This window comes from Stenella coeruleoalba (genome assembly GCF_951394435.1).
Source record: "Stenella coeruleoalba genome assembly, chromosome: 15".
NCBI classification, from domain to species: Eukaryota; Metazoa; Chordata; class Mammalia; order Artiodactyla; family Delphinidae; genus Stenella; species Stenella coeruleoalba.
The window spans coordinates 24034383-24059680 of NC_137161.1; the positions used below are offsets into that span (position 1 = coordinate 24034383).

Consider the following 25298-nt stretch of genomic DNA (forward strand, 5'->3'; position numbering starts at 1 on the left):
CAAGGGTATACCATAGATCACTGGCAAAGCCAGCACTGGGACTCTGGAGTCCTCATTCCCAGTCAGCATGCTACTGCTACTTCACCTTCCTTAGCTGATAACTTTCCTAGACCTGCTGTCAAGAGACTGCTCAGAATTAAAGGCAGGAGGAGGTAGAATATGTTTTCCGAGTCTGAGTCCGATTATTTGGCAGGAGGCTTCATTAACCAGAGCATGCAGTTCCACTTTAACCTACAGCCTCTCCTCCACCTTTCCTTGGAGGTGGGCCAGCCTGGGCCAAGTGCCACCTCCCACTCATGAGCAGAGCAGATCAGGCTACAAAGTAAAGAGCAAGGTCATTGGCCCTCGGGACTCTCTCAGGGCAAGATGGCTTGTGAGATTTCAGGCAGGCCAGGAGAAGGGGCATACTAGGACCTGTGTTTTAGCTAAGTGGAAAGGAGTCAGGCAGAGTGTAGTCCAAGAGGTTCAGCTGAGGGAGGGAGAAGCAAAGATAGACAAGAGGCCAAGTATGGGAGGTCAGGAATCCACACTTAAAATCCTAAGCCAAGTCTGCCCACCCAAGAGCTCAGCAAGAAGCCTTGGGCACAGAGCAATACAGCTACAGCAAAAATGGAGTTTGGTACTGCTGAGCAGTGACACTAAGAGAGTCTGATGGGAGACACCTGGACCTGTTCTTGACAACTGAAAACAGCTTGGTCGGTAGCCAAACAGACAATTCTTTGACATTAGCATTTCCCTGAGTCCTCGAGCTCTTGCTCCTTTAAGAAACATGTGGATAAGCAGAAAGGAAGAGGCCAGGTAAGCCCCAGTGATCCCATTAATACGGTGGGACCAAACGTGGCCCTGTGTACCTCACAGAAATGTTGGGAGGCCCCAGGAGATAATGCCTTATTCATAGTTTTCTCTATAGTGTTTCTGTTGGATTCCATTGAGGATTCCATTGAGCTATTCTTTTTTTTTTTTCTTTTTGAAAGAATCACACACTCTTTTATTATATGATTCACAATCTAGCAATAGGGTCATTATCCCCTAACTCCCAGCATTGTTCTTTTACAAAATATTCTTCAGTACTCTCACTTCTTTATTCTTCCAGAAGAACTTGGAATCATTATGTTAAATTCTAAGAAAAAGTCCTCTTGGGTTTTTGAGATGGTTTTAAATCTAAATTTTAATTTGCACGGAAGATTGACATCATCACAATATTTCATCTACCTACCTGAGAAGGGGCAGAGACATGTCCATTTTTTCAAGTTTTCTATATTCAGGAAATAATGTGTTGTAGCCTCAGGTGTCTATGCCTGAGGCAGTCCTGAGTAGAGAGAATATCTACTCTTTCAGGGAAGCCGTGTTCTCATTCTCACTTCTGAGGGGGTGGGATGAAGGGAAGACAAGATTTGTAGCCACCTTGGGCCACCTGTGCTCTTTCCCCAGCGCTCGGGTGCTACTGATTGCCCAAGAGAAGGAAAGGAATATATTTGACCAGCGTGCCATAGAGAATGAGCTACTGGCCAGGTAAGTAACGGAGGGGAGACCTCCAGGTGTAGCCCCAGGACTGGGGAGAGCCACTCAGAACAGAGCATCCACTCTGAGCCTTGCCCATCTTTCCCAGGAATATCCATGTAATCCGGCGAAAGTTTGAAGATGTCTCTGAAAAGGGGTCTCTAGACCAGGACCGAAGACTGTTTATGTAAGTGTCCAGGGAGCATTCCCCAAGGATCCAATAGAGGGCTGATTTAGGAAACTCATCCTGCTGCCTACTTCCCCTAAATAATCCTTTCTTCTGGGAGATGTGATGGCTTGCTTCCTTCTCTCTGAACTTTACGGTGAACTCTGAAAGTATCCCACCATCCCAGGAAATTTTGGACATGCCAAGTTCTGCTTCTAACAGGTTGTATCAGAACTATTGACATTCTGGATAACCTTGGTTTTCATATGCCTCTGGGCTCCCAAAAGTTTTCTTGCCCTTCTTGGCTAGTCAAGTCAGACCTGGGCAGTTGGGTTGGGCAGTCAAGGAGGAAGAGGAGTAGCCAGCTCATTCTTTGATTGGTCTGGGAGTTGCTCTCTGAGGTCTCATGCAAGACCTCAAAGGGCCTGGATTTGTGTTCCAAGCCAGGCCCTGTGCTTCCCTTCAGGGGCCACCACCAAGTGGCTTCAGTATCACATATTTGGGTAGCATTGCTTACAGCACACATATTTAGACCTGGAAATGTGTGATTCTTAAAATTAAGAACCTCCTGGCGTTTCACAATACCACTTACTATTTTCAAAGTGTGCTTCTATCTTAACAAAACAAAGTCATTAATTTACTTTCCAGATAAATCAAACAATATCAAATAAATCAAAGAAAAGGGGAAGAAGTTCAAAAAGACAGTATGTGGCTTAACTAGATTCATATTTTGCATCTCCCCACCCTCACCCCCACCATTTAAAAAAATCAGCTACTTTAAGCAGTGTAAATACAAGTGTGTTTTGCTAGCAGTATGATTATATATAGCAATATGATTCTGCTGCTCAGTAATTTTGAGCCCACTTTTTAAAAATTTACCTAATTTGATTCTGGTTGCCTTCGGCCTTACTAGAATGACTCTAGATCTGGAATATTAGAAGGCATTCCCCACTGCATACCTCCATTTTTTAGTGGAAGCATTGATGGTGTGTGGGTGTCTACTTTCATACTTCCAATGAATCCCTGTTCAGGCTACCCCTGTGCACTGACTTTCAAAGAAAGAAGCCAAATGCATTTTGATGCACCCTGAAATAGATTGAACCACTGAATACATCAGTTTTATTTTATTTTTTATCTCTTATAAATTTATTTATTTTATTTTATTTATTTTTGGTTGTGTTGGGTCTTCGTTGCTGCATGCAGGCTTTCTCTAGTTGGGACGAGCGGGGGCTACTCTTCGTTGCGGTGTGGGGGCTTCTCATTGTGGTGGCTTCTCTTGTTGCGGAGCACGGGCTCTAGGCACACGGGCTTCAGTAGTTGTGGCTCGTGGGCTCTAGAGTGCAGGCTCAGTAGTTGTGGCGCACAGGCTTAGTTGCTCCACGGCATGTGAGATCTTCCTGGACCAGCGCTCGAACCCATGTCCCCTGCATTGGCAGGCAGATTCTCAACCACTGTGCCACTAGGGAAGTCCCTGAACACATCAGTTTTAATTTAACACAACAGCTTTCTCCATCCTGTGTTCTAGGGACGACCAGGAAGTTGCTGTGGTTTACTTCCGGGATGGCTACATGCCAAGTCATTACAGTCTACAGGTTGGTACTTTCTGTTAGACCATTCTTTGCCTCTGGGACCTACCATCGTTCTTCAGAGATTCAACTCAGGTGTCACAACAACCTAGGTTATTTCCTGAGCTCTGGCTTCAGTTCTTCCTGAGGGAACTTGCTGCTGGAACTTCCTGTCCTCCCACAAGCTTTTTGCTACCTCTCACTCTCTACACACAATCTTCTAGAATCCGAATCCTCAGGAAACCACAATGCACCAGCCATTCACACTGTTTTGCTGGTAAATGTGTAACAATCTTTCTGTGGAGACAAGCCCCTATTTGTAGCATTTTCTGATTTCTAGGTTGTAAATACTCCCATCCTGGTCAGTTTCAAAGCTACCCATCTTAACATCTCTGAACAGAGCTGGGAAGAGATGGATTCAGTCAGCTCTCACTAGCCAATGCAAACCAGTGCCACTACACCACTGACCATTTCCTTCTTGCCAACTCTTACTTCTCTTTTATCTGCATCAGAAAGTTTTGATCTGCTGTCCATTCATGTTAATGACAGTAATGATAATATCACCTTAGCTTGCTATCCTACCAGGTAGTTTCAAAATTACATTCCACATCCACTATTTCATTTAATTCTTATAACCACTCTGTGAGGTGTGTAATTATCCCCATTATATAGATGGAGAAACTAAGGTTTGAGAGATGCAGGTGCTTATCTAAGGTCCCGCAGAGAGCTCCCAAACTTTCTGACTCTCAGTCCAGTGGCTTTCCTAGTATATCATTCTCCTCCCCCTGCCCCTAATCCACAGCATGGAGAAGCTAAGAAGCCCTGCTTTCAGTTGGGAGAAGGTAAAGGAGAAAATAAGTTAGAAAATACCATAAGCAGTAGTCTAGGGGTCATGAGCATTTGGCTCTGCCTCTGTGTGACCAGGGGCAGGTTCCTGACCCTTTCTGGGCTCAGTTTCTGTAAGGTGAGGAACTACACTAGAAAATTGAGGGAGCTCCTTCCAGATTGATAATTCTTTGAATGTAAGATCCTCCCTAAGGCCCAGCTGTATAGGGATCTGCCTCTGTCTCCTTTTCAACCTCATTGCATGCCATCCCTCCACCTCACTCCCACCTTGCAGCCCCACAGGTTTGTCAATCCCACTGTCTATTGGGAAAATGTCCTGGTTCCAGGACAAGGGGTTTGGGAAAAGGGCCAAAGAAAACTTTATTGAGTTAACAAGGAGGGAAATTAGTGCATAAGGGGGAGAACATTTTTAGGGAACTGAGAAACTCAGACCAGTTTTAGACATGGAGGTGAATCTGCTAGGCTTAGTGAATTGCCAGGTGACCATGAGCAAGGCCCTGCTCATCTCTGAGTTTTGCTTTCCCTACTTTCCACAATGGGGTACTTTTCTGGGTTTTTCTCTGATATTCAGGGTACCTTTAACTCTACCCAGAACACTAGCCTAGTTGTTAGGTGGCTGGGGTTATTGGTGAAGACCAGGCAGAGATGCTGCAGGTGGACTGACTACATCAAAGAAAGGACAGCATGCGTGGGGGGTGAGAGTGGGATGGGGGGGGTGGTGTTCTTCAGGCCATAGCCCTGATCCTGCTGTGGGCAGTTTGATGTGGTCTGGAGTCAAGGACAGACTGTCCCTCTAGTGCCTGAGAATGGGGACTAGAGCTGGGAGGCATGATCCTCTGCTGTTTTCCTGCCTCTCACACCCTAAACTCCTGGCCCACCAGACTACTCATCCTGCGATTACTCACCAGCAGACCTTCGCTCATATTATTTTGTTAACCTTAATACCTCTTCCCTGTTGAGTCTCACCTGTCAGACTCTACCTGTCCACTCAATTTCACCTCATTAAACAACAATAACAAATATTTATTGAGCACCTACAAAGCTTCAGGCACTGTGTTAGACACTAGGGATACAACAGGAAATAAGACAGATAAGGGTCCTTATGGAGCTCACAGTTTGGTCAGGGAGATGGTCATCAGAAAGTAAACAAAAGTAGAAAAAATGGTTTTTTCTAGCTGGGGGAAACTCTTTGAAACAACAGGGTGAAAACACAGAGAATTATGGGGAAACCCACATTAAATAGGGTGGTTTGAGAAGATGACTTTGAGCCAAGATTTAAGGATGAGAGGGATCCAGCCATCCATCAGAAAAGCCAAAATGACAAGAATTCCAGGCAGAGGGAAATGCAGCAAATGCAAAGGCCCTGAGGTGGAAATGACATTTGTGTTTGAGGATTGACAAACCTGTGTGGCTGCAAGGTGGGAGTGAGGTGGAGGGATGGCATGGAATGAGGTTGAAAAGGAGACAAGAAGCAGATCCTTACAGGATCTTATAGGCCGTGGTAAGGAGTTTGTATTTTATCTGTAGTACAGTAGGAAGCTGAGCTCATAAACAAGTGTCCCACCCCTTTCAAACCTCTTCATCAACTGTTCTACACCTTTTCACCTTTTGTCATTTTCCCTTTTAATTATAGTCATGTGTCATTGTGCTAGACCATAAGCTCCATAAGGGCAAGAATCCTGCATAATAGGAGGGGCCGTACCTGCCTCACAAGGATGTTGCAATGACCCTGGGAGATAATGAATGTGAGGATACCTGGCACCTGAAGGATGCTCATTAAAGGCCAGCCAAAGTAAAATAAAGTAGAATTCCTTTTGGTTTCTTCTCTCTGCAGAACTGGGGAGCACGGCTGCTGCTGGAGAGGTCATGTGCTGTGAAGTGCCCGGACATTGCCACGCAGCTGGCTGGGACTAAGAAGGTGCAACAGGAGCTGAGCAGATCAGGCATGCTGGAGGTGTTGCTCCCCGGCCAGCCTGAGGCCGTGGCCCGCCTCCGTGCCACCTTTGCTGGCCTCTACTCTCTGGACATGGTGCGTGGACAGCCCGCTTCTCCCACCACAGGCCCCCTAGGTATCAGGGACCCAGAGCCCAATGTGTTGCAGAGGCTGGAACTGGCACTGGGCTGGACTTGGGTCAGTGATGCTCTGAGAAAACCCCTAGAGCCCTGGGAAGGAGGGCTGGAATCCATTGTAAGCTCCCACAGCAAAGGTGGAGATGGGGATGGTAACCAGGGGAAGGGGCTGAGGTAGACAGCAAGAATTGAGGAATATCTGTACCTGTTTTCCAGACCTCTTGCTGCTCCTGAACTGTTGCCCAAGAAAGCTTGTTGTCACTGTACTCACTGCTACAGGGGGCTTGCTGGGGTCATATCCAGATAGTAGCATCCAGCCTAAAGGGGCTTATGGCTCTTCCTCCTCCTGCTCTTCCTCTGATGCTGCTCTACACAACCGGCAGGACCTTGGCTCCTGCCTCTTTGGCCCAAGACTGCTAGTGACTGCTTTCTTTCCTCCTGCCAGGGTGAAGAAGGGGACCAGGCTATCACTGAGGCCATTGCTGCCCCTAGCTGCTTCGTGCTAAAGCCCCAGAGAGAGGGTGGAGGTAGGTGGTTCCCTCTTTGCAGGGCTGCTCAGTGAAAGGGGGCCAGCAGGCTGTTACCAGTGCTGATCTGCACTTGCTATGGGCATGGTCCCAGGCTGTGGGGGATACAAGAGGAACTGACACATGTCCCCACCTTGGACATTGTCCCAGGAGAACCTTTGGTCAAGTGCAGTGGAGCACAAGGGAATGTGTGAGGCGAACGTGATAACCACTACACTGCAGAAATGCCCGTGCACAAGGGAATGTGATTAACCAGCACTGGAGGGTTTGGGCAAGTGTAGTCTGAGGTGCCTGAGGGTGAATTGTGGGGAACCAGGATGGGGGCATATCAGGAGGTTGGATATCTTCCTGCTTAATTTGAACTCCTTGAGGGCAGGGATCATGTCTGTCTCCTGACCCAGAGGAGATGGTTTTTGATCTTGGCCTTAAGAGTTAGGTACCAGTTTCCCAGGTGGAAAAGGGGGAAGAGTATTCCATACAGAAGAAGCAACCTCGGGCATAGGCACTGGTCCGTGAAAGTGTGATATGTTTGGAGATTAATGAGTAACTGGTCAGGCTGGAGTGCAGTGTGGGAGGTGAGAGAAGGCAGGGATTTGGGTTGGAAAAGATGGTTTGGGACCTGATTATAAAGGACGTTGAATATATGTAGGAAATTGGATTTTATCCTAAGGGTAGCGGGAAGCCAATAGAAAGTTTTAAGGAGGGAAGGGACACATGATTGATCTAGGATCCATGTTTCAGCCATGGTAGAGTGTGTCCTGGAATGTAGGGAGACACTGGTGGCAGAGAGACCATAGAGGAGACGGGTATAGTTGTCCAGAGAGCAATGTAGAAGGCTGAGCTAGGGCTTATGACAGTGTGGAGTACAAACTGAAGAGACATGTCCAAGTTCATGACAGGTAATGGAGAGAGAGGAGTTAAATGACTCAAGAATGCCTTTCACTTGATTGAGGGTAGGAAGTTCCAGGAGAAGCAGAGTCAGGCAGAAGTAATGAGTTCTGTTCGGACATGTTGAGTTTATTTTGGGAGCCCATGGGATATCTGTGATGTCTAGAGCAGGGAGCTTTAGTTAGAGATTTGGGAGTAAACAAGTTATAGGATATAGATGAAGCCTTGGAAGAGATCTCCCTGAAAAAAAAAGTATATACGTGGAGGAGAGAACAGGGTGAAGGACTGATTCCTTGGAAACCCCAATATTTAAGAGGGGCAGGAGCCAGTCAGGAAGGCTGAGAAGGAACAGCCATAAACAGATACGAAGAGAACCAGGGCAGGATGGTGTGGTGGAAGGTGTGTTCGCTTGTGTAAGAGCTCTCCTGTTAAGGTGACATTTCTTCCTTGGAAGCCAGGCCTGCCCCGGGTTCACTGAGCTGGTGTCAGGAACTGAGGTTCCTGACTTGCCCACGTGGCCCTAGAAGTGGGAGCATAGGGTGGAGAAGGTGGGGAGAGGGTCCAGGGTGACTGCTTAGTGGAATTGCAGGTAACAACCTATACGGGGAGGAGATGGTACAGGCCCTGGAGCGGCTGAAGGACAGTGAGGAGAGAGCCTCCTACATCCTCATGGAGAAGATAGAACCTGAACCTTTTGGGAATTGTCTACTACGACCTGGCAGCCCTGCCCGAGTGGCCCAATGCATTTCAGAGCTGGGCATCTTCGGGGTCTATGTCAGGTGAGCCAAGCAGTGTGTTTCCTTATCTAGTAAATGAGGCCAAGGATCCAAGATCTGCCCACCTCACAAGGCTATCAAATGAAGCCCAGATGAGAAGTGCTTTGAAACTATAAAGGAAATTCCAAGTAGTATCAAGATGGGTGAGAAAATAACCCTGGACTGGGAAACCCCAGGGAAGGAAAGAATTTGGGTCCAGTCCCAGGCCACTGGGGATTCTGGGAAAAGGTGGGATGGGCCAGCTAGAGGATACTCAGTGGCTTTGAAAAGCTGAGTGGCCGCTGGGTTTGGATTTGAGCACTAAAGAACCAGGAAGAGGAAGACTGGGGAATTTGTAAGGAACAGTTCCTGGTGCCTCATACCACTTCCTGCAAAATACTCTCACCACGATCAGCGCAAGGAAGGAATTCCAGATCCTACCATGCTCCCCACCAGAGCCTGCCCTCTCTATTATCTTCCCCTCCAAGCACTCTCCTTATAGCATCTCTGCTGGCAATTTCCTCCCCAGCCCCCCACCCCACCCCCACCACAGCCATTTTGAGAGGTAGGAAGGAAATTTACAGCTACAGAACATGAAATGTGAGCCTGGCATCATGCTAAGTGCTGTTCCTGCTTTATTCATTCCTCGTGACCATCTTGCAAAGTGAGAGGTATTATCCCTGTTTTAAACTGAGGAAATTGATATTTAGAAAGGCTGAGTAACTTGCTCAAAGACACAGAGCTAATAATATCCAAGCTAGGATGCAAACCCAAATCTGATTCAAAAATCCTAGCACTTTCTCAGGTGTAGTCAGTCACCCACGTACAGCTCAGCTGGGACGAGTGAAGGTCTTGGGTTTGAGGGCTGAGTCCAGGTCATGGAGTTGTGTGTCTCCTGCTCCCATTTCTATAGGCAGGGAAAGACACTTGTGATGAACAAGCACGTGGGACATCTGCTTCGAACCAAAGCCATCGAGCATGCTGATGGTGGTGTGGCAGCAGGAGTGGCAGTCCTTGACAACCCATACCCTGTGTGAGGACACAGCGAGGCCTGCCCAGACTTTACTCGAAAGACCTTCTATCCTTTGTACTTATCATTCCTCTCCTAGCCCTCCTGAGGGGCTGCCCTCCCCTTACCTTGGGAAGGTTGATCTCTTCTAGAGATTTCCAGGGTCTTCATGGAAGGGTCAGCTGAGTACCTTCCCCACAGCTTTCCCATCTGAGAACCAGAAAAGCTGTGTTTCCCTTAGGTGCAATCTAGAGGCCCCTAAATCCTCAGGGTGTGGGTACAGCTGAAAAGAAGCTGATCTGAGGTAAGGGACCATAACACTGCCACCCTCCTGTTAGCCCAATGTCAGCCTTTCCAGCAAGTTCCAGTGTCTGACTTGGGATAGGACTGAGGGGTAGGAGGAAAAGGGTAGAGGGGCACAGCCTTTTCCCACCTCTGCCTTAAATAAAACTACTTTGTTGATTCTGTGATTCCTTGGTTTGTACATTTAGGGGAGGGAGAAGCTATAATCCGAGTCGGGCCACTTCAGGTAGACTGGAGCAGGGGAAGTAACTTGGCTGTAATCAGAGTCTCCCTAGCTCCTGACCCTATGGATAGGACCCTGAAATTTCAATCCTTAGTCACTCACTAATGCTCCCACAGGATCATAGGGAAGAGAGAAGGTCTCTAGCAGGAGCCCAGGAGGGAAGGCAACCATGATGGGACATCACAGTTGTAATCCTGCTTCATTTGCTTTCCTGATTAGCTCAGGAGCTTGTCAAAGGGCCTGGAAGCCCTGCCTAGCTCTGCCTAAACCAAAAGTTCTAGAAGGTGAATATTGGGGTATTCCCGAGGAAAACCACTCCCCTTCCCCACACAAGTCGTAACAGCTAGCAAGTACACAGCCTGTAAGATAACCAAGAAAGCAAGTCACCACCTTCTTGAGGTCACAGACTTTATTCCTACAACCACAGCGCTTGAGTACAACAGGCAAGAAAAGAGAGCTTCATCTGAGAGTCTCCCATGGGCAAGACTCTGTTCAGGGGAGGGTGGGAAAAGAGGACAAGAAAATCAAGCTCCTCTGGTCCTAGGAACATAACACATTTACTCCTGCTAAGACACAAATGATCTGAAAACCCTCTGGAAACTGAGCCTGCCTGCACAGCCTCTGGAACAAATGGCAGACAAGCCATCTAGCACAAAAGGGAATTCAGACCCATAACAGAAGCAGCAAAGTGTTTAAAAAATAATAATCAATTGTTCCAGGACTCACAAACAGGCATTTCTAAGGGCAAGTGCATGCCCAAAATAAGTACTGATGCTTCCTGAGAGAGCTGACATAGCATTACAGAGTTGCTTCCCTGCTTCAGTCTATGCCCTCACTTGCCCACTGAACACTTAACTTGGGTTTGAGATATGACCTTCAGGTCGCTGTTCTGGGCGCTAATGGCTCTTTGCAGTCTAGGGGCACAGCAGCCTGAGGTTGACCTGGGCCCTGTCCCATCTGCCTGGCGGTCACAGGAAGTTGCCTGCACCCAGAGGCAAAGCTAGTCCTCAGTTCCAGACAGCTCGTCGGGGAGGTGGTGTGGGTCAGCACAGGCCCTGAGTACTCCTGGATGGGGGCAGGGAGGGTGGGCAAAACTTTGGAAAGCCAAGCAGGGGGAATCCTGGGTAATGGGCAGGGTCCTGTTCACTGGATGGTCAGGCAACGGTGGTTGAAGAGCTGGGTGATGACGGATGGGTCAGCCACGGTGGACACATCCCCCAGGTCGTGGTCATTCTGAGCGATCTTCCGAAGCACCCGCCTCATGATTTTCCCTGGGGGACCACAGGCTTCTGGTTACCTGGTGACAACACTGACCCATTCCAGCCCTGCCGAACACTTCCATCCACACACACTCCACCACCACTGGGCCTTGGCAAATCCAGTCCCAATCCCTCAAGGCCTCTGGACATACCTGAGCGGGTTTTAGGCAAGCTGGGTGCATTCTGGATGTAATCCGGTGTGGCAATGGGGCCAATCTTTTCTCTAACTGTAACCAACAAATCATTATGCATTTTTTCAGTACCCTTAGCCAGGCTGCCCAAAACCAAGGCAGAGATGGCTTTGTTTCCAACCTATTTCCTCTTCAAGGTTTTGCCCACAATCATTCTCAGGCTCATTTCTGTCTTTCTCTCTTTTAACACATTGTCTCTTTACACTCTCATTTTATATTAATTCACCTTCATGGAACTCAAGCTCTAGAATCAGCCTGCTAGAGTTGAAATTCCGCTTTACCAGCAGTATGGCCTTGGACAAGAGATTTAACTTCTCTGAGCCTCAATTTCTTCATCTTTAAAGTGAGAGCAACAATAGGATCTATTTCATGGAGGTGATTATAGAGATTAAATAGATTAATGCATTTAAAGCACTTAGCTCAGTGGTGGCACAGAGAAAGAATTCTATAAATGTCAATCATTATTAACCTAGTAGAGAAGAGAGAAGGGTGGGAAGAGGGTAGTTAGCCCCTAAGGCCCCCTGGGGTCTGTTTGTGGTTTGAGAAGCAGCTCACTATAGCCCTTCCCCAGCAACCTGGGCCATCAGGACAGACCTGGAAATCCCTGCCGAGGGAAGCTCCTTACTCTGTTTCTTGAGCTCCTCAGTGAGGGTGGAGCTGAAGGTGTGGCCATCGCACAGGGTGACAAAACAGTAGAGGCATTCGCCCTTCACAGGATGAGGGTGGCCAACCACGGCTGCCTCTGCGACAGCCTCATGTTCCACAAGTGCTGACTCTACCTCTGCCGTGCTCAGCAGGTGTCCTTGTCAAGGGAAAGGAAGTGCCATGAGAGAGATCCCAGCCCCTGTTCCATCTGTCCCAGTAAGGCAGTCCTGGTCTGGTCAAATGGGGAAGGCCTTTCATTCATTCCTCATAGGACATACTTCAGTTGTCCCACCATCCTGGTTCCACTCCTCCAGGTACATTTCAATGTTTATCACTCTTCTTCCAAAACCTGGGTCCAGAACTGAATGCTTGCTGTACTCCAGGCATGGTCTGGCCAAAGGATATCCTGGCTCTCTCAGAAGGCTTTGGCTGGGAGTTGCTGGGAAAGCAGGGTAAATAAGAAGGGAAAATGGTCCCTGGCCCTCACCAGATACATTCAGCATGTCATCAATCCTGCCAGTGATCCAGTAATAGCCATCCTGATCCCGCCGGCAGCCTGGGAAGAGAAGAAATGTGCAACATAATAAGTACCCCACAGTAGGATACAAGATCCACGTTACCAAACTGCTACACCCACAGCAATAGCCTCCTAACAAGTCTTCCTGCTTCTGCTCTTGCCTGCTGTGGTAGCAGGCTCCAAGATGGCCACACTGATCTCTACTTCCTGGTATTCATACCCCTGTGTAGTCCTCTTTCTCAGTGTACTAGGGTTTGTCTTGTGATCAGTCGAGTTTGGCAGAAATGATAGGATGTCATTTCTGAGATTAGATTATAGAAGACTGTGGCTTCTGTGTTGGTTGCATTCTCTCAGATTACTTGCTCTGGGGGAAGCCAGCTGTCATGAGTAGCCCTATGGAAAGGTCCATGTGGCAAAGAACTGAAGGTTCCTGCCAAAAGCCACTTGAGTGAGCTTGGACGTGTGTCTTCCAGGCTCAGTCAAACCTTCAGACGACTACAGCCCCGACCACAGGTTGACTGCAACCCACGAGAAACTCTGAATGGCAACCACCAGCTAAGCCACTCACAGATTCCTGGTCCTCAGAAACTGTATGAGATAATACAATATTTGTTGTTTTAAGCTGCCAGGTTTGAGGGTAATTTGTTCCATGGCAATAGATAACTAACATACTGACCTGAAGTCTATTCTCCATAAAACAAGCAAAGTTATTAAATAATAAATAAATTCTTACCACTTCTCTGCTTAAAACCCCTGATGGTCTCCCACTGTACACTGGATAAAATCCAAACTCCTCACCATGGCTCACGAGGCCCTATCTTATCTCCCTCTCCAACTTGATATGAAATTCTTCCCCTTGCTCACTACATTCCAGCTACACAAGCTTCAGTCTGTTCCTCAGACATTCTAAGCTTGTGTCTCACTGGTACAGAACATTCATTCTTACTCCAGATTTTCCCATGCCTGCCTCCTTCTCACCCTTCAGGTCTCTGGTCACTTCAGAGAAACCTCTCACCATCCCATCTATGGTGGCCATCCCTGCAGTATTTATTTGCTGAATTATTTGCCTGTCTCCCCTTACTTGAATGTAAGCCCCATGAGAGCTGTACTGTGCTTAGATAAGTACATGGACATAGTAGGTGGTCAATAAATATTTATGGAAGAATGGATTGGTGGGTGGACACATGGGCAAACATAGGCTCCAGACATGAGGATACACACGACATAGTAATACATACTGCCATATGCCCCATCTCTTTCAGCCTAGCAGCAAGGGAAATAAGAACTTCTTCCCTCATACATCAAATCTCAGATGGCACCATGCTGAGTGCCTTCCTGCAACACTCGTTCTTATAATCTTCTCTGTAGTTCTGACTGAATATTAGACACTGATACATAAGACACATCCCTAACCAAGTCTTCTTGGAAATGAAAGGGGACAGTACGTATCTCGGTGGGAGGTTTGGGAAGGGGATAGCCAAGGCTCACCATCTCCTGTCACATAGTACCCGGGAAACTTCTTAAAGTAGGTGGTCTCAAAGCGTTCATGGTTCCCATAGACTGTGCGCATGATCCCTGGCCAGGGCTGCTTGAACACCTGGAAAGTGAGGAAGACACAGTGGTAACATCTGCTACACTGTCTTACAGGAAGACAATTACAGCTTTGTCAAACCCTAGGAGAAACAGCCTGAATGCCATTCCTGAGAAGTAGGACAAAGTACAGGCTTTGGAGATAGACAATCCAGGCTTGGAATCCCAGCTCTGCCACTTACTAGCTGTGTGACCCCAGGTAGGTAATGTTATCTCTCTGAACTTCAGGATCCTTATCTGTAAATTAGAGAAAATAATCTCTACCTCCCAAAGTTATTGTGAGGATTAAATTAATAGTATGTGGAAGCTGCCTGGCACAATGTTCTGTTAGTAATAAGCATTTAGTAAATTTGAGTCTCCTTTTAGGTAATCCCTCAGGGATGCCAGTCCAGGTTGATGCAAATGAAACAGTTATATAAAAATGTGGGACCCACACATAAGTAAGTAATCATTGCCCCAATCAATAATATCCTGTGGCAGCAGATTGACAGGATGGATGAAATTCTAGGCTAAGAGTCAGAAGACCTGGATTCAAGTCTTGCCCTTGTTACTAACTTGCTCTTAATAAAAATGAAGTGAGGTGGAGGGTGGGGGCTGATGATCTCCCCACAACTGTTAATAAAACAATCACAACAACAGCTAACATTTATCAAGCACTAACTGTTAGGTTCTGTGCTAAGTAAAACCTTCACATGGATTATCTAATCAATCCAGCAACCACAGGAGACACAGGTACTATTATAACCCCGTTTTACAAGTGAGAACATTTAGGTTCAGAGGGGTTGGGTAACTTAACTAAGGTCACAGAAGAGGCAGAGCCAGGATTTGAACCCAGGCAGGTTGACTCTGGAGCCTATATGATTTTCCACGATGTCTTCCAGACCCGAAAAGGCACCATCAGGTATCTTTGAGCAGAGCCCTTAAGAACTTTGTGGGCCAAAAGGCAGAGAGGCAGGCAAAGTATCCAGAAGGATTCCCCCCTAGGGTCTCTCTGCAGATGATAAACCCTCAACCATGGAGCTTTAGCCAAAAGCAGCTACCGGGAAAGATTAGGTTCTAAGCTCTAAAGGAGAGTCCAGTACCCCTTTGTGGACCCTCCCCCGCGCCTCCTCCTCACTGAGCAAGGGCCAGGATCTCACCAGATAACCTTCAGCTTCACCTTCCAACTCTTCCCCAGACTCATTCAGGACTGCAGGAGCTACACCAAAGAATGGGAAGGTCTAGAAGCAAACAGGAGACAGGACCCACAGAGAGGAATGAGGCAACTCTGACTCAACTCTCTACCTCTCCTAAGGAGCCCCAGAGCCCCAAATTCCTCACACATATCAGTCCAGTCCCCCACTCTCTACCTAGGCCAAATGCCCCAAGACTCTACTTCTGCCCAGCCCAGGACCAGCCAAGGGAGCCTCACTCACAGCAGAACCAGGCTTCATGGGTGTGGCACCAGGGAGAGGGGTCAGCATATGGCCACCCTGTAGAAGTCAGAGATCAGAGGTTTGAGTCAGTCTTCCCACACTGTCCCTGAACCCCAGCCTTCTGAACCCCTTACTCACTGTCTCTGTCTGCCAGAAGGTGTCCACAATGGGGCAGCGCTGGGCACCTACCACCCGGTGGTACCACAGCCAGGCCTCAGGGTTGATGGGTTCACCCACTGTGCCTAGCACCTGTAAGGATGCCCGGCTATGCCTTGGGCAGGGGAATGGGGAGAAAGGAAGGCTCTGAGCACCACTGGGAGCCAGGAAGACATGCACAGGCTCTTCTCCTGCCCCCTCCCCTATTCCAAGCCAGGGTGTTAGAACAATGGAATGGAAAAGACTGTGCACGAAAGGCCAGCACCAGCTCTGAGGGACACCTATGGGGCAGCCGTTGGGAAGGGGTCTCACCTGGTAACAGGCTCATCTCCAAACTTCATGAGCAGGCGGATAGCTGTAGGTGCTGTGTAGAACTTGGTCACCTTGTACTTGTCCACAATACTCCATAGGCGGCTCATGTCCGGGTATGTGGGAATCCCCTCAAACTGACCCCAGTAATGGCTGGTCATTTTGGGTCCTTCTCAATAGTCCCTCCATTCCCCTGCCATCCCCTCAGGCTCAGCATTTTGCCCTTTCTGACAAATCCATGGCTTCACTCCCTTACCAGACAAGCCAAGAGACCTTCCCAGTCAGGATATACAACCCCCTAAGAACTCCTCTTTCTCCAGGAAACAGGTCATTGTATAAGTTCCTCTGCCTCTAGACCAAGTGGCTTTGGGAGGTTGTCACCCAGGATCATCTTGTCCATCCCCTAAATAAACCAAGTAGCCCTGAGTCCCAGCACCCTGCTTACCAAAACACTGGTGGCACCATTGGCCAGTGGCCCATAGGTGACATAGGAATGGCCAGTGATCCAGCCAATGTCTGCTGTGCACCAGAACACATCCTCCGCATGGAAGTCAAACACATACTTGAAGGTTGTGGCCACATAGAGCATGTAGCCCCCAACTGTGTGTACCACACCCTGGGGAGAAAACAGGGCCTCAGGTTGGGGACTTGGGCTCACCCCCACTGACTACCAAATAGGCTGGACAGAACTAGAGGAAAAGCCTTCTCAGGGATTCTGGTCCTGACAGCATCCCTCTCACAGCATCCATCTCTCTTCCACCCTCTTTGCATGTTCCCATCTCACACCCCACATGTATTTATAGTCAGTCCATCATTCACACCCACACCCTAAGATGGTATTTCTGAACCACCCACATTACTCTCACATACATGAACAGTTCTAGTACACTCACATCTAATAGTGTCTCTATTGTGTGTTTGTGCACACACACTCAATTATATGTTGACACAGTGTGAGTGGAAAAAAAAAAGATAATCTTCTTTGCTTACTCCATCAATACACCATCCCTAGGAAAGAGAGGCCCAAATTGTGTCTCTAAAGGTCCATTGAGGAATATGCAAAGCATGTGGAGAGAATAATTTATGGATGGGTGAGTGGATGGTAGAGTGACATATCTTTCAAGTCAACAGACGAGTCAGAGTTTTGTTTCCAGCTCCCACACTGTGCCCTGGGAGGTACTAGATGTTAATAGTGTGGCAAGTGGAAGGGACTGAACTCTAAGAGCTGTAGTCTAGAAGGCCAAGAGTGATCCCTGTGCCTACTCTGGGCCTCAACTTTACAGGCAGCTTTTCTTCAACCAAACCATGTGGGTATGGGCAGGGAACATAGATGTCAGCCACATGGATTGATCCTTTCCTCCTTTTCTGGGCACCATGAAAGCTTCCACCTGAATGTCTCACCCTGGGCCTTACCATCAGTGGTTGAGGATTTATGTCAATTTGATTTAGAAAAGGTAACATGCCATTTCTTTTTTTTTTAAGATTTATTATTTATTTATTTTACTTTCTGTCTGCATCGGGTCTTAGTTGCGACATGTGGGATCTTCATTGAGGCATGCAGGATCTTTCATTGTGGCACGTGGGCTTCTGTCTAGCTGTGGTGCATGAGTTCCAGAGCACGTGGGCTCTGTAGGTTGCAGCACGAGGGCTCTGGTTGCAGCACAAGGGTTCTAGTTGAGGCATGCAAGCTCAGTAGTTGTGGCATGCGGTCTTAGTTGCCCCGTGGCATGTGGGATCTTAGTTCGAACCCACGTACCCTGCATTGAAAGGCGAATTCTTTACCACTGGACCACCAGGGAAGTCCCTAACATGACATTTCTGAAACTCAGGGTTGTACAGTAAAATTCATGTCATTACATGCTTCCTCAGAAACTCACTTCTCACCCCTACACAGTGTATGTGTACACACACACACACACACACACACACACACACACACACACTTGCCTTGGGTTTGCCTGTGGAGCCACTAGTATATAGGATGAAGAGTGGGTCTTCAGCATCACACCACTCAGGCTCACACTCATCCCCTGCCTCTTGCATGAGTTCATGCCACCACATGTCAACCCCCTCATTCCAGGAGATCTGCAGGGGGAAGAAGACAGACAGGAATGGGCAGGGAGGAACTGTGAACAGCTCAAGCTGGGTGTAAAAGACACCCCTACTTAGCACCTGGAGGGGCAGGGTGGGACTGGCAGACGGGGGTCCTGGGAGGGAGGAAGGGCCCTGCAAGGGTGGAATTGGGCAGAGAGAATAGAAGTGGAACAGGAGGCTTCTTTGGTACTTCCAGCACCCTGCTCCAGAGCTACTCTCACCCGGCCTCAGGCTAAGGAGGGCCCCTCAGCTGGTCCTTTCTCATTCTTCAATTCCTAGCTTAAATGTCACCTTCTTGGAAAGGCTTTCCCTGAACAGTATCTGATAGGTTCCCATCCCCACCCTCACCCCTGCTATTATTCTTTTTTTTTTTTTTTTTTTGGCCACGCAGTGCAGCTTATGGGATCTTAGTTCCCTGACCAGGGATCGAACCCCGGCCCTTAGCAGTGAAAGTGGAGAGTCTTAACCACTAGACCACCAGGGAATTCCCACCCCTGCTATTATTCTTGATCACAGCACCTTATTTCTTTCCCACACAGCACATATTTCCAGTTATTTTATTTAGCTGTTACTTTATTTTGCTTGATTACTGTCTCCCCAAGTAGATAGTAACCTCTATGAGTGCAGTGGCATGTCTGTCTTTCCCACCCCTCCCACCAAATCCCCAACACCTAGTAAAATGCCTAGAACTCAAAAGGCACTCAGTAAATTTTGTTGGATGAGTGAATACGCAAACACAAGCCTACATACACACGTATGTACTTATGGGACTACTGGCTCATCAGCAGGAATGTGGACACCACACAATTCAGAAATGCAGAATTAGTCAGAGCCACAGGTAAGGCGGGTACCTGGCCCCATTAGTTAGTAGCAAAAGAAGTCAACAGATCTTAGTCCAAGCATCTTTTTCTGCATGTCTAGACATCATCCACATCTGGAGGTTCCTACCCCAACTCTGCTCCTGCCTTTACACCACTGGTACCAATGGGTTTCTCATAAAGACACTTGCTTGAGGTTCCATTCAGCAGGAAACCTTGTCTTAAGTTGGTGGAAAAGGACCAAGGTGAATTTCTCCCAGTAGAGGGATGTCCCCCTATACTGCCATGTGTTTGATAACTACTTCTGGATCTGTCATCCTGACATTTTTCTAAACTCTCTTTGAAACTGCTTTACTTTCCCAGTTATATCACCTGTTTGAAAAAAATGGTCTTCTACTCTTTCCTGAGTGAAGTGTGTTCCCTGAATTTGTCCAAAAGTTGCACTGGATTTAGATTCCCAGTTCTGCCACTTCCTAGCTGTATATGACCTTGGGTAAGCCACTCTACCTCAAGTCACTCATTTTTAAAATGAGGATAGTCATTCTTGCCCTAATAGTCACAGGATTTGGGGAACCTCAGAAGACAACCGTATTACCTAGTAAACATGAAGCCTTGGATTGTCCTGGGGTGTAGGGAAGACTGATGAATGTAATGAAGGTGAGAAGTTATTTCAGTTCCGCTGAACTCCTCTGGGAGGTGAAATAAGAATGTGATGATGGGAACTACTGGGGGTTTGCTTCAGCTGTCACGAAACTCTTTCATATTCATTAGCTTCTTGTTCTATGGCCCTGGCTGGCAGGTAGACATGATAGTGTAAGAGAAACACCCTACTCCCATTATATGGCTCTATGGTAATTTACTGTGTCCATATTTAAAAACCCCAAAGTTTTAGGCAACACATACCTTGATAAATTATAAAATTACAACTCCCCTCTCTCTGTACTACCTGCCCCTTACTCTGGAGAATTTGAAGCTTCTGGCACATAAGGATCACAACAATCACAAGTCCAGGCCAAGAGAGGCACCATTAAGAAGAAAAAGAAAGAAGAGAGAGAAGCTGCCCACAGCTAGGAAACACAAAAATACACCCTATTTTTTTTTTACTGGAATAGCCATATGGGTCTACACATACATTGTCACATGGATAATTTTGTTCCCACCAGATGATCTGCTTGAGATGAGGACATTAATGTATTTAAGCAGAAGTGCGTCAAGAATGCTTGGGCAGGGGCTTCCCTGGTGGCGCAATGGTTGAGAGTCCGCCTGCCGATGCAGGGGACGCGGGTTCGTGCCCCGGTCCGGAAGGATCCCACATGCCGCGGAGCGGCTGGGCCCGTGAGCCATGGCTGCTGAGTCTGCGTGTCCGGAGCCTGTGCTCCGCAACGGGAGAGCCACAACAGTGAGAAGCCCGCGTACCGCAAAAAAAAAAAAAAAGAAAAAAAAAAGAATGCTTGGGCAAATGGCGCTGGTCTACAGTGCTGGTGTGAGTTGTCATAGAAAAGGCACTAGGTACAAGTAAGGGCAAAGCGCAGTTACACTGTGGCAGTGAGGGGACTCTTGTAATCTTGTAAAACTGTTTCTTTTGTGGGTGTGGGTAAGAAGGGGTGGGGTGGGTACTCCAGGTGTGGAGCTGATAACCAGCACCAGGAAGCAGGGTGAGCTCAATTAGTGGCACATATGTTGGTTGTGAATTAGGTGTATACTTATGAGGGCCCAGTGCTTTGAATCAGGAAAAGGTTTGAATTTTCTGAAATAAGAATCGAGGAGTTGGCCTTTGTTATTGGACCAGAATAACCTTAGAGAGGGCAGCCGCCAGGTGTGAGAGAAAAATATGAGGAAGCTCATAGGTAACATGGTTGAGGAAGGTACCTGCCAACTGTACCAGGCTCTCCCTTGAAGATTGCTTAAGGATGAAGGGGTTTGGAGCTCTGCCAAGATTTCTGCAGCTTTGACTGCAGTCCTCAGACCTGGACTTTGTAAGCCAATTTTTATGGTCTTTGGTTTTTTGGTAACTGGCTATTTTCACCTTCAAGAAACAAAAATCCAGGAGCCTGTGACCTGAGGGTCTCTGGTATTAAGAATTATAAGAGTCTATTTCTTTTCTAGATTCCCTTTTAGAAATGCCAGCCTGGGCTTCCCTGGTGGCGCAGTGGTTGAGAGTCCGCCTGCCAATGCAGGGGACACGGGTTCGTGCCCCGGTCCGGGAAGATCCCACATGCCGCGGAGCGGCTGGGCCCGTGAGCCATGGCCGCTGAGCCTGCGCGTCCGGAGCCTGGGCTCCGCAATGGGAGAGGCCACAACAGTGAGAGGCCCGCGTACCGCAAAAAAAAAAAAAAAAAAAAAAAAGAAATGCCAGCCTGTCTGCTATATTAGAAATGATAAAAGCTAACACTTATGGAGTAGTTACTATGTGCCAAACACCTTACCTACATTGACAAAACCCTATCAGGTAGCTACAGTTTTATCCTTATTTTAGAGGCGGGGACACTGAAGCAAGGGAGCCTAAGTAACTTGCCCAAGTTCCCACAATAGCAGGTGACAGAGCCAAGATTTGAACCCAAGTAGTCTGGCTCCAGAGCCTATACTCTAACCACTAAGTTTGTTTCCTTTTTCAAGAGAAAAGTCTTAGGTCCCTGCCTGAATTTTAAGATGAAAGCATTGTCTCCTGGGAATCAGATCTGTCTCCACCATGCTAATGAGAATAGAGAAAAGGGGGATTATATTTACCATTAGCCTAAGAGGTAGATCATAGCAGATTTAGAGTAAGACACCCTAGGAGGATGGTAAAACTCAGAGGAATAGTGGCTCTTATGTTTTGTTTTAGTAAGGGAGGTGGGTTCCTTTAAAGCATATACTCTCATCTCTCCATTACTGATAAGGGAATTGAAGCCCAGAGAGAAGAGGTGACTTATTCAAGGTCATACAGCTAAAACTTGGTCTCTGGACTCCAAGCCCAGTCTCTCCCCTATACTAATTGGCTTTGAGTTCCCACTTAGAGATCTCCCTTCTTAGAACCACCTACAATGTAACTTTTGTTCAATTTAGCATTTAATTATATCAGAGTTTATAAATCCCAAAGTAGTTTATAAATATATTTAGGAAGCTTCTCTGCTGCCCTATGTAAAACTTAGGTTTTCATTTGTAATACACATCTAACTGCCCAACTTGATGGTGAATTCCCAAGGTCAAGGTCTGTAACTCCTCTACCTGTTCCTCCTCCTGTCTCTCCTGGTTCTGCCTCAACTAAGTGCACAGTAAAAACTTTCTGACAAGTTTACTTGGTCCTCTCTCCCACAGTGGTCCTAAGCAGGAGGAGTGAAATGGAATGTCTGTTGCTACCTCTCTGAGACCCATGCTCTACGCCAACTCAGAGAGGTAGCAACAAGCATTTGGTTTCATGACCCTTCAGAGTGACTTAGATAGCAAAGGACCTAGAAGCAGAGAGAAGGGGGTTAGGTCTGGCAGCCACCTCAATGGGGCAAACAGGCAAAGAGCAGATGGACACACAAACAAGCATGTAGGGAAGCAGTGCCCAAGGCAGTGCAGAGGTGGATACCTGGGGCCAGATGCGCTTGGGTTTCTCTTTCAGCTTACCCTGTTAAGAGCCCATGGAAAGGGTGGTGAGCAGAGTCTGAGGATAGGGGAGTGGGAGGGAAGGGTCACTGTGCCCCAAACCTCTGGCTGCCTCTTTTCCCTCAGGCCCCTCTCTCACTGGTCCTCCCAGCCTCCATTTTCCTGATCCTCTACACAGCCCCTATACACTCAGAACCCCTAATGCGGACAGGGGTCTCCAATCTTCCTAGACTAGACTGAAGTCTCTCTAGCCCTAAGACCACTCGGAGCCCCTCAAGTCACAGAGTCTCAGGAACCCTCTGTCCTTCTGGACCCTGGAGCTTTCATCCTTCATGCCCCTTAGACCTGGAGGCCACCATTGGGCTTTTCCATCAGAAGCGTGTATCCAAAGCTAATGAGGGCCACATCTTGAGGGGCAGATCCTGGTCCTTCCATGGTGGGACCACACAGGTAGCCCACCCCAAACCACAGCCCAGCAATCAAGATGACTACAGATAGTCACCCAAGTCAGCCCATTTCTAACCCAAGCCCAAGCCCTGAACATCCCTTGTGCCTATTAGAATACCCCAACGAGCACAGGAGTCTTCCTCACAATCTCTCATGCTAAGTTCCCAAGGTACAAGGGGCTCCCTACCTACATCCAAGATCAAAGTCCCCCAGCTCCCAGTCAGCCCTGCCAGAGGAGCCATTCCTAGGATTGCTCCCAGATCCTCAGCATTATGATGAGGAAACAAAGAAGGACATCGGGAACTTCCTGGGCAGGAAGAGGGAGCCACTTTGAGCCCAGAGGAGGGCATAGAAGTACCAGACTCACCTGCACATCCGGGCATGGCCTCTTAATCGGGGGGGACTGGCTGGGAGAGTCACCTGTGCCCAGTTCTGCCCGCCCCAGGTGCTTGACCACAATGCAGCATCTCACTGGGAAACCCCTGGAGGAAAGAAAAGCCTGAAGTGGTGGGCTGGTTGGCTCCAAAGAGAATTTGGCAAGACCCACCCATGTCCATCTAGGGTAGGAGGGACAAAAGGGACCTGGCACTGGGGAAATGCCTAGTCAACTCAAAGCAGTAGCCAGCAGACCAAACACACTTACTTCTCCCGACACTTCTCCAGGGCCTCGTCAGCCAGCTCCTTCAGGTTCACAAGCTTTTCCCCCCTGTAGAAGGCATCTTTGGGGAGCAACAGACATTCCAAGCCTTAGGAAGGCACCACACTCCTAGCCCTTTATCCCTAGTGAGCACAATGTCCACAGTCCTCCTGGGTAGGCCTCTTGTCTCTGGCTCTTCCAGCTGATTTGAGCTGACAGAGGGTAGGCTGAGGTGGAATCAGGAGACGAAGGGTAGGCTGCCCCTACCCTTTATGCCGAGCAGTCCCAAATACCAACTAGCTGACTGAAGACCAAGACTTTGGGTGTGGGGGGTTTTGGAGAAGGGGTGAGAGAAGTAGTCACCTGTAGTGATGAGAAGGCTGCAGCTGGAATCCAGGATCCGTTCACAGAGAGACTCTGAAGAGAAGCCCGCAAACTAGGGAAGGGAAGAAAGACTGAAGGAGAGGGCGACCCAGGGATCAAGTGAACAAGGAAAGGAGTCACTTATAAAACCTTCAGGGTCTCTAAGCCAAGGTCATAGAAGAAACTGGATAACTGATAAGGAAGCTATGACATTCTAAACTCCTTAGTCTGGTTCTTAAGACCCTCCATCATCCAGGCCCAACCTACTTCTCCTGAGCCCTATCCCCCACCAGGCCCCTTTTTCCAGCCCAAATTCCTACCACAATGGAGTGCAGAGCCCCAAGGCGGGCACATGCCAGCATGGCCACCACGAGCTCCGGTATCATGGGCATGTAGATGGCCACTCGGTCGCCCTTGCAAATGCCTGCAGGTAAAGGACACAGACCATGGACCATGGTGGACCCCACCTGCTGCTACGTACTCCCTCTCATCCAGTTACCCACTGTCACACCCCCGCCCCCACAGCTGACCTTTTCGGTTCCTCCGTTACCAGATTCCTTCTATTCCTTGTCTACTTCCCCCAAGTCCTCAGATACCCCAAGGCTGGGCTTTCCAGTCCTTTCCCCATATCCCCACACTCACCCTGTTTTCGGAGAACATTGCTGAAATGACACACTTGGACCAGAAGCTCACGGTATGTGATCTGGGTGGTCTCCTCTGGCTCATTGCCCTCCCTGAGATACATCAGAAAGAGCCAGTCATTAGGGAGTATGACCTCTTCCCCAAACAAAAAAATAGGAACAGTCATAAAATCCATTCAGTAACACCAAGGCCTGGGAATGTCCCATGAGGGTGAGCCATCTGCCACCACACCTTGAGCTGACTGGTCAGATACATTGACTTTACAAGGTGTACTTTATTCACAAGCTGTGTGTCACAGGAAAATGCACTGCCATCTCTGAACCTCATTTAATTTGATAAAATGGGATGATGGTTTTCTCTCTTCCATCCTAGGCATGTATTAAGGAGAACTTATATCATGGATGTGATTCTTCCTGAAAGTGATGTCAACACTGCACTGGTGTTACTCAAGTGGGGTCTCCAGATCACTTGTACCCAAGTCACCTAGGGAACTTGTTAAAATGTAGATTCCTGAGCCCAAACTTAGAATCACAATCACAACGTCCAAGAATCTGCTTCTTTACTACAAGCTGGTATAAATAATCAGTAGGTTATATATAAAATAGATAACTAATAAGGACCTACTGTATAGCACAGGGAACTCTACTCAGTACTCTGTAATGGCCTACATGGGAAAAGAATCTAAAAAAGAGTGGATATGTGTATATGTATAACAGATTCACTTTGCTGTACACCTGAAACTAACACAACATTGTAAATCAACTATACTCGAAAAAGAATTTTAAAAAAA

At 47.9% G+C, this 25298-nt stretch overlaps 2 protein-coding genes across 10 annotated transcripts in view; one reads left to right on the forward strand and one right to left on the reverse strand.

Moving 5' to 3' along the window:
- The window catches only part of GSS (glutathione synthetase), a 37642-nt gene extending 24622 nt beyond the window's left edge, over nucleotides 1–13020 (forward strand). For 5 of the 8 annotated variants that reach the window (XM_079946502.1, XM_079946505.1, XM_079946503.1 and 2 more), the window contains 7 exons: nucleotides 1432–1512; nucleotides 1610–1687; nucleotides 3192–3258; nucleotides 5912–6106; nucleotides 6593–6674; nucleotides 8152–8341; nucleotides 9231–10017. In XM_079946502.1, the coding sequence (XP_079802628.1) occupies nucleotides 1432–1512; nucleotides 1610–1687; nucleotides 3192–3258; nucleotides 5912–6106; nucleotides 6593–6674; nucleotides 8152–8341; nucleotides 9231–9354 (817 nt within the window). In that variant the 3' untranslated portion in view covers nucleotides 9355–10017. Of the gene's footprint in view, nucleotides 1–1431; nucleotides 1513–1609; nucleotides 1688–3191; nucleotides 3259–5911; nucleotides 6107–6592; nucleotides 6675–8151; nucleotides 8342–8371; nucleotides 8482–9230; nucleotides 10018–12937 lie in introns of those variants that run through there. The other 3 variants (XM_079946506.1, XM_079946507.1, XM_079946508.1) reach the window with 3 other exon arrangements.
- ACSS2 (acyl-CoA synthetase short chain family member 2) overlaps nucleotides 10170–25298 on the reverse strand; it is a 47871-nt gene continuing 32742 nt past the window's right edge. The window contains exons 3-19 of one of the 2 annotated variants that reach the window (XM_079946500.1): nucleotides 24509–24600; nucleotides 24187–24290; nucleotides 23867–23939; nucleotides 23510–23585; nucleotides 23234–23348; nucleotides 22403–22441; nucleotides 17882–18019; nucleotides 16380–16550; nucleotides 15938–16071; nucleotides 15608–15740; nucleotides 15470–15526; nucleotides 15194–15274; nucleotides 13953–14061; nucleotides 12435–12503; nucleotides 11928–12104; nucleotides 11264–11338; nucleotides 10170–11123 (exon numbers count right to left, since the gene is read on the reverse strand). In XM_079946500.1, the coding sequence (XP_079802626.1) occupies nucleotides 10996–11123; nucleotides 11264–11338; nucleotides 11928–12104; nucleotides 12435–12503; nucleotides 13953–14061; nucleotides 15194–15274; nucleotides 15470–15526; nucleotides 15608–15740; nucleotides 15938–16071; nucleotides 16380–16550; nucleotides 17882–18019; nucleotides 22403–22441; nucleotides 23234–23348; nucleotides 23510–23585; nucleotides 23867–23939; nucleotides 24187–24290; nucleotides 24509–24600 (1771 nt within the window). In that variant the 3' untranslated portion in view covers nucleotides 10170–10995. The remainder of the gene's footprint in view (nucleotides 11124–11263; nucleotides 11339–11927; nucleotides 12105–12434; nucleotides 12504–13952; nucleotides 14062–15193; nucleotides 15275–15469; nucleotides 15527–15607; nucleotides 15741–15937; nucleotides 16072–16379; nucleotides 16551–17881; nucleotides 18020–22402; nucleotides 22442–23233; nucleotides 23349–23509; nucleotides 23586–23866; nucleotides 23940–24186; nucleotides 24291–24508; nucleotides 24601–25298) is intronic. The other variant, XM_079946501.1, reaches the window with a different exon arrangement.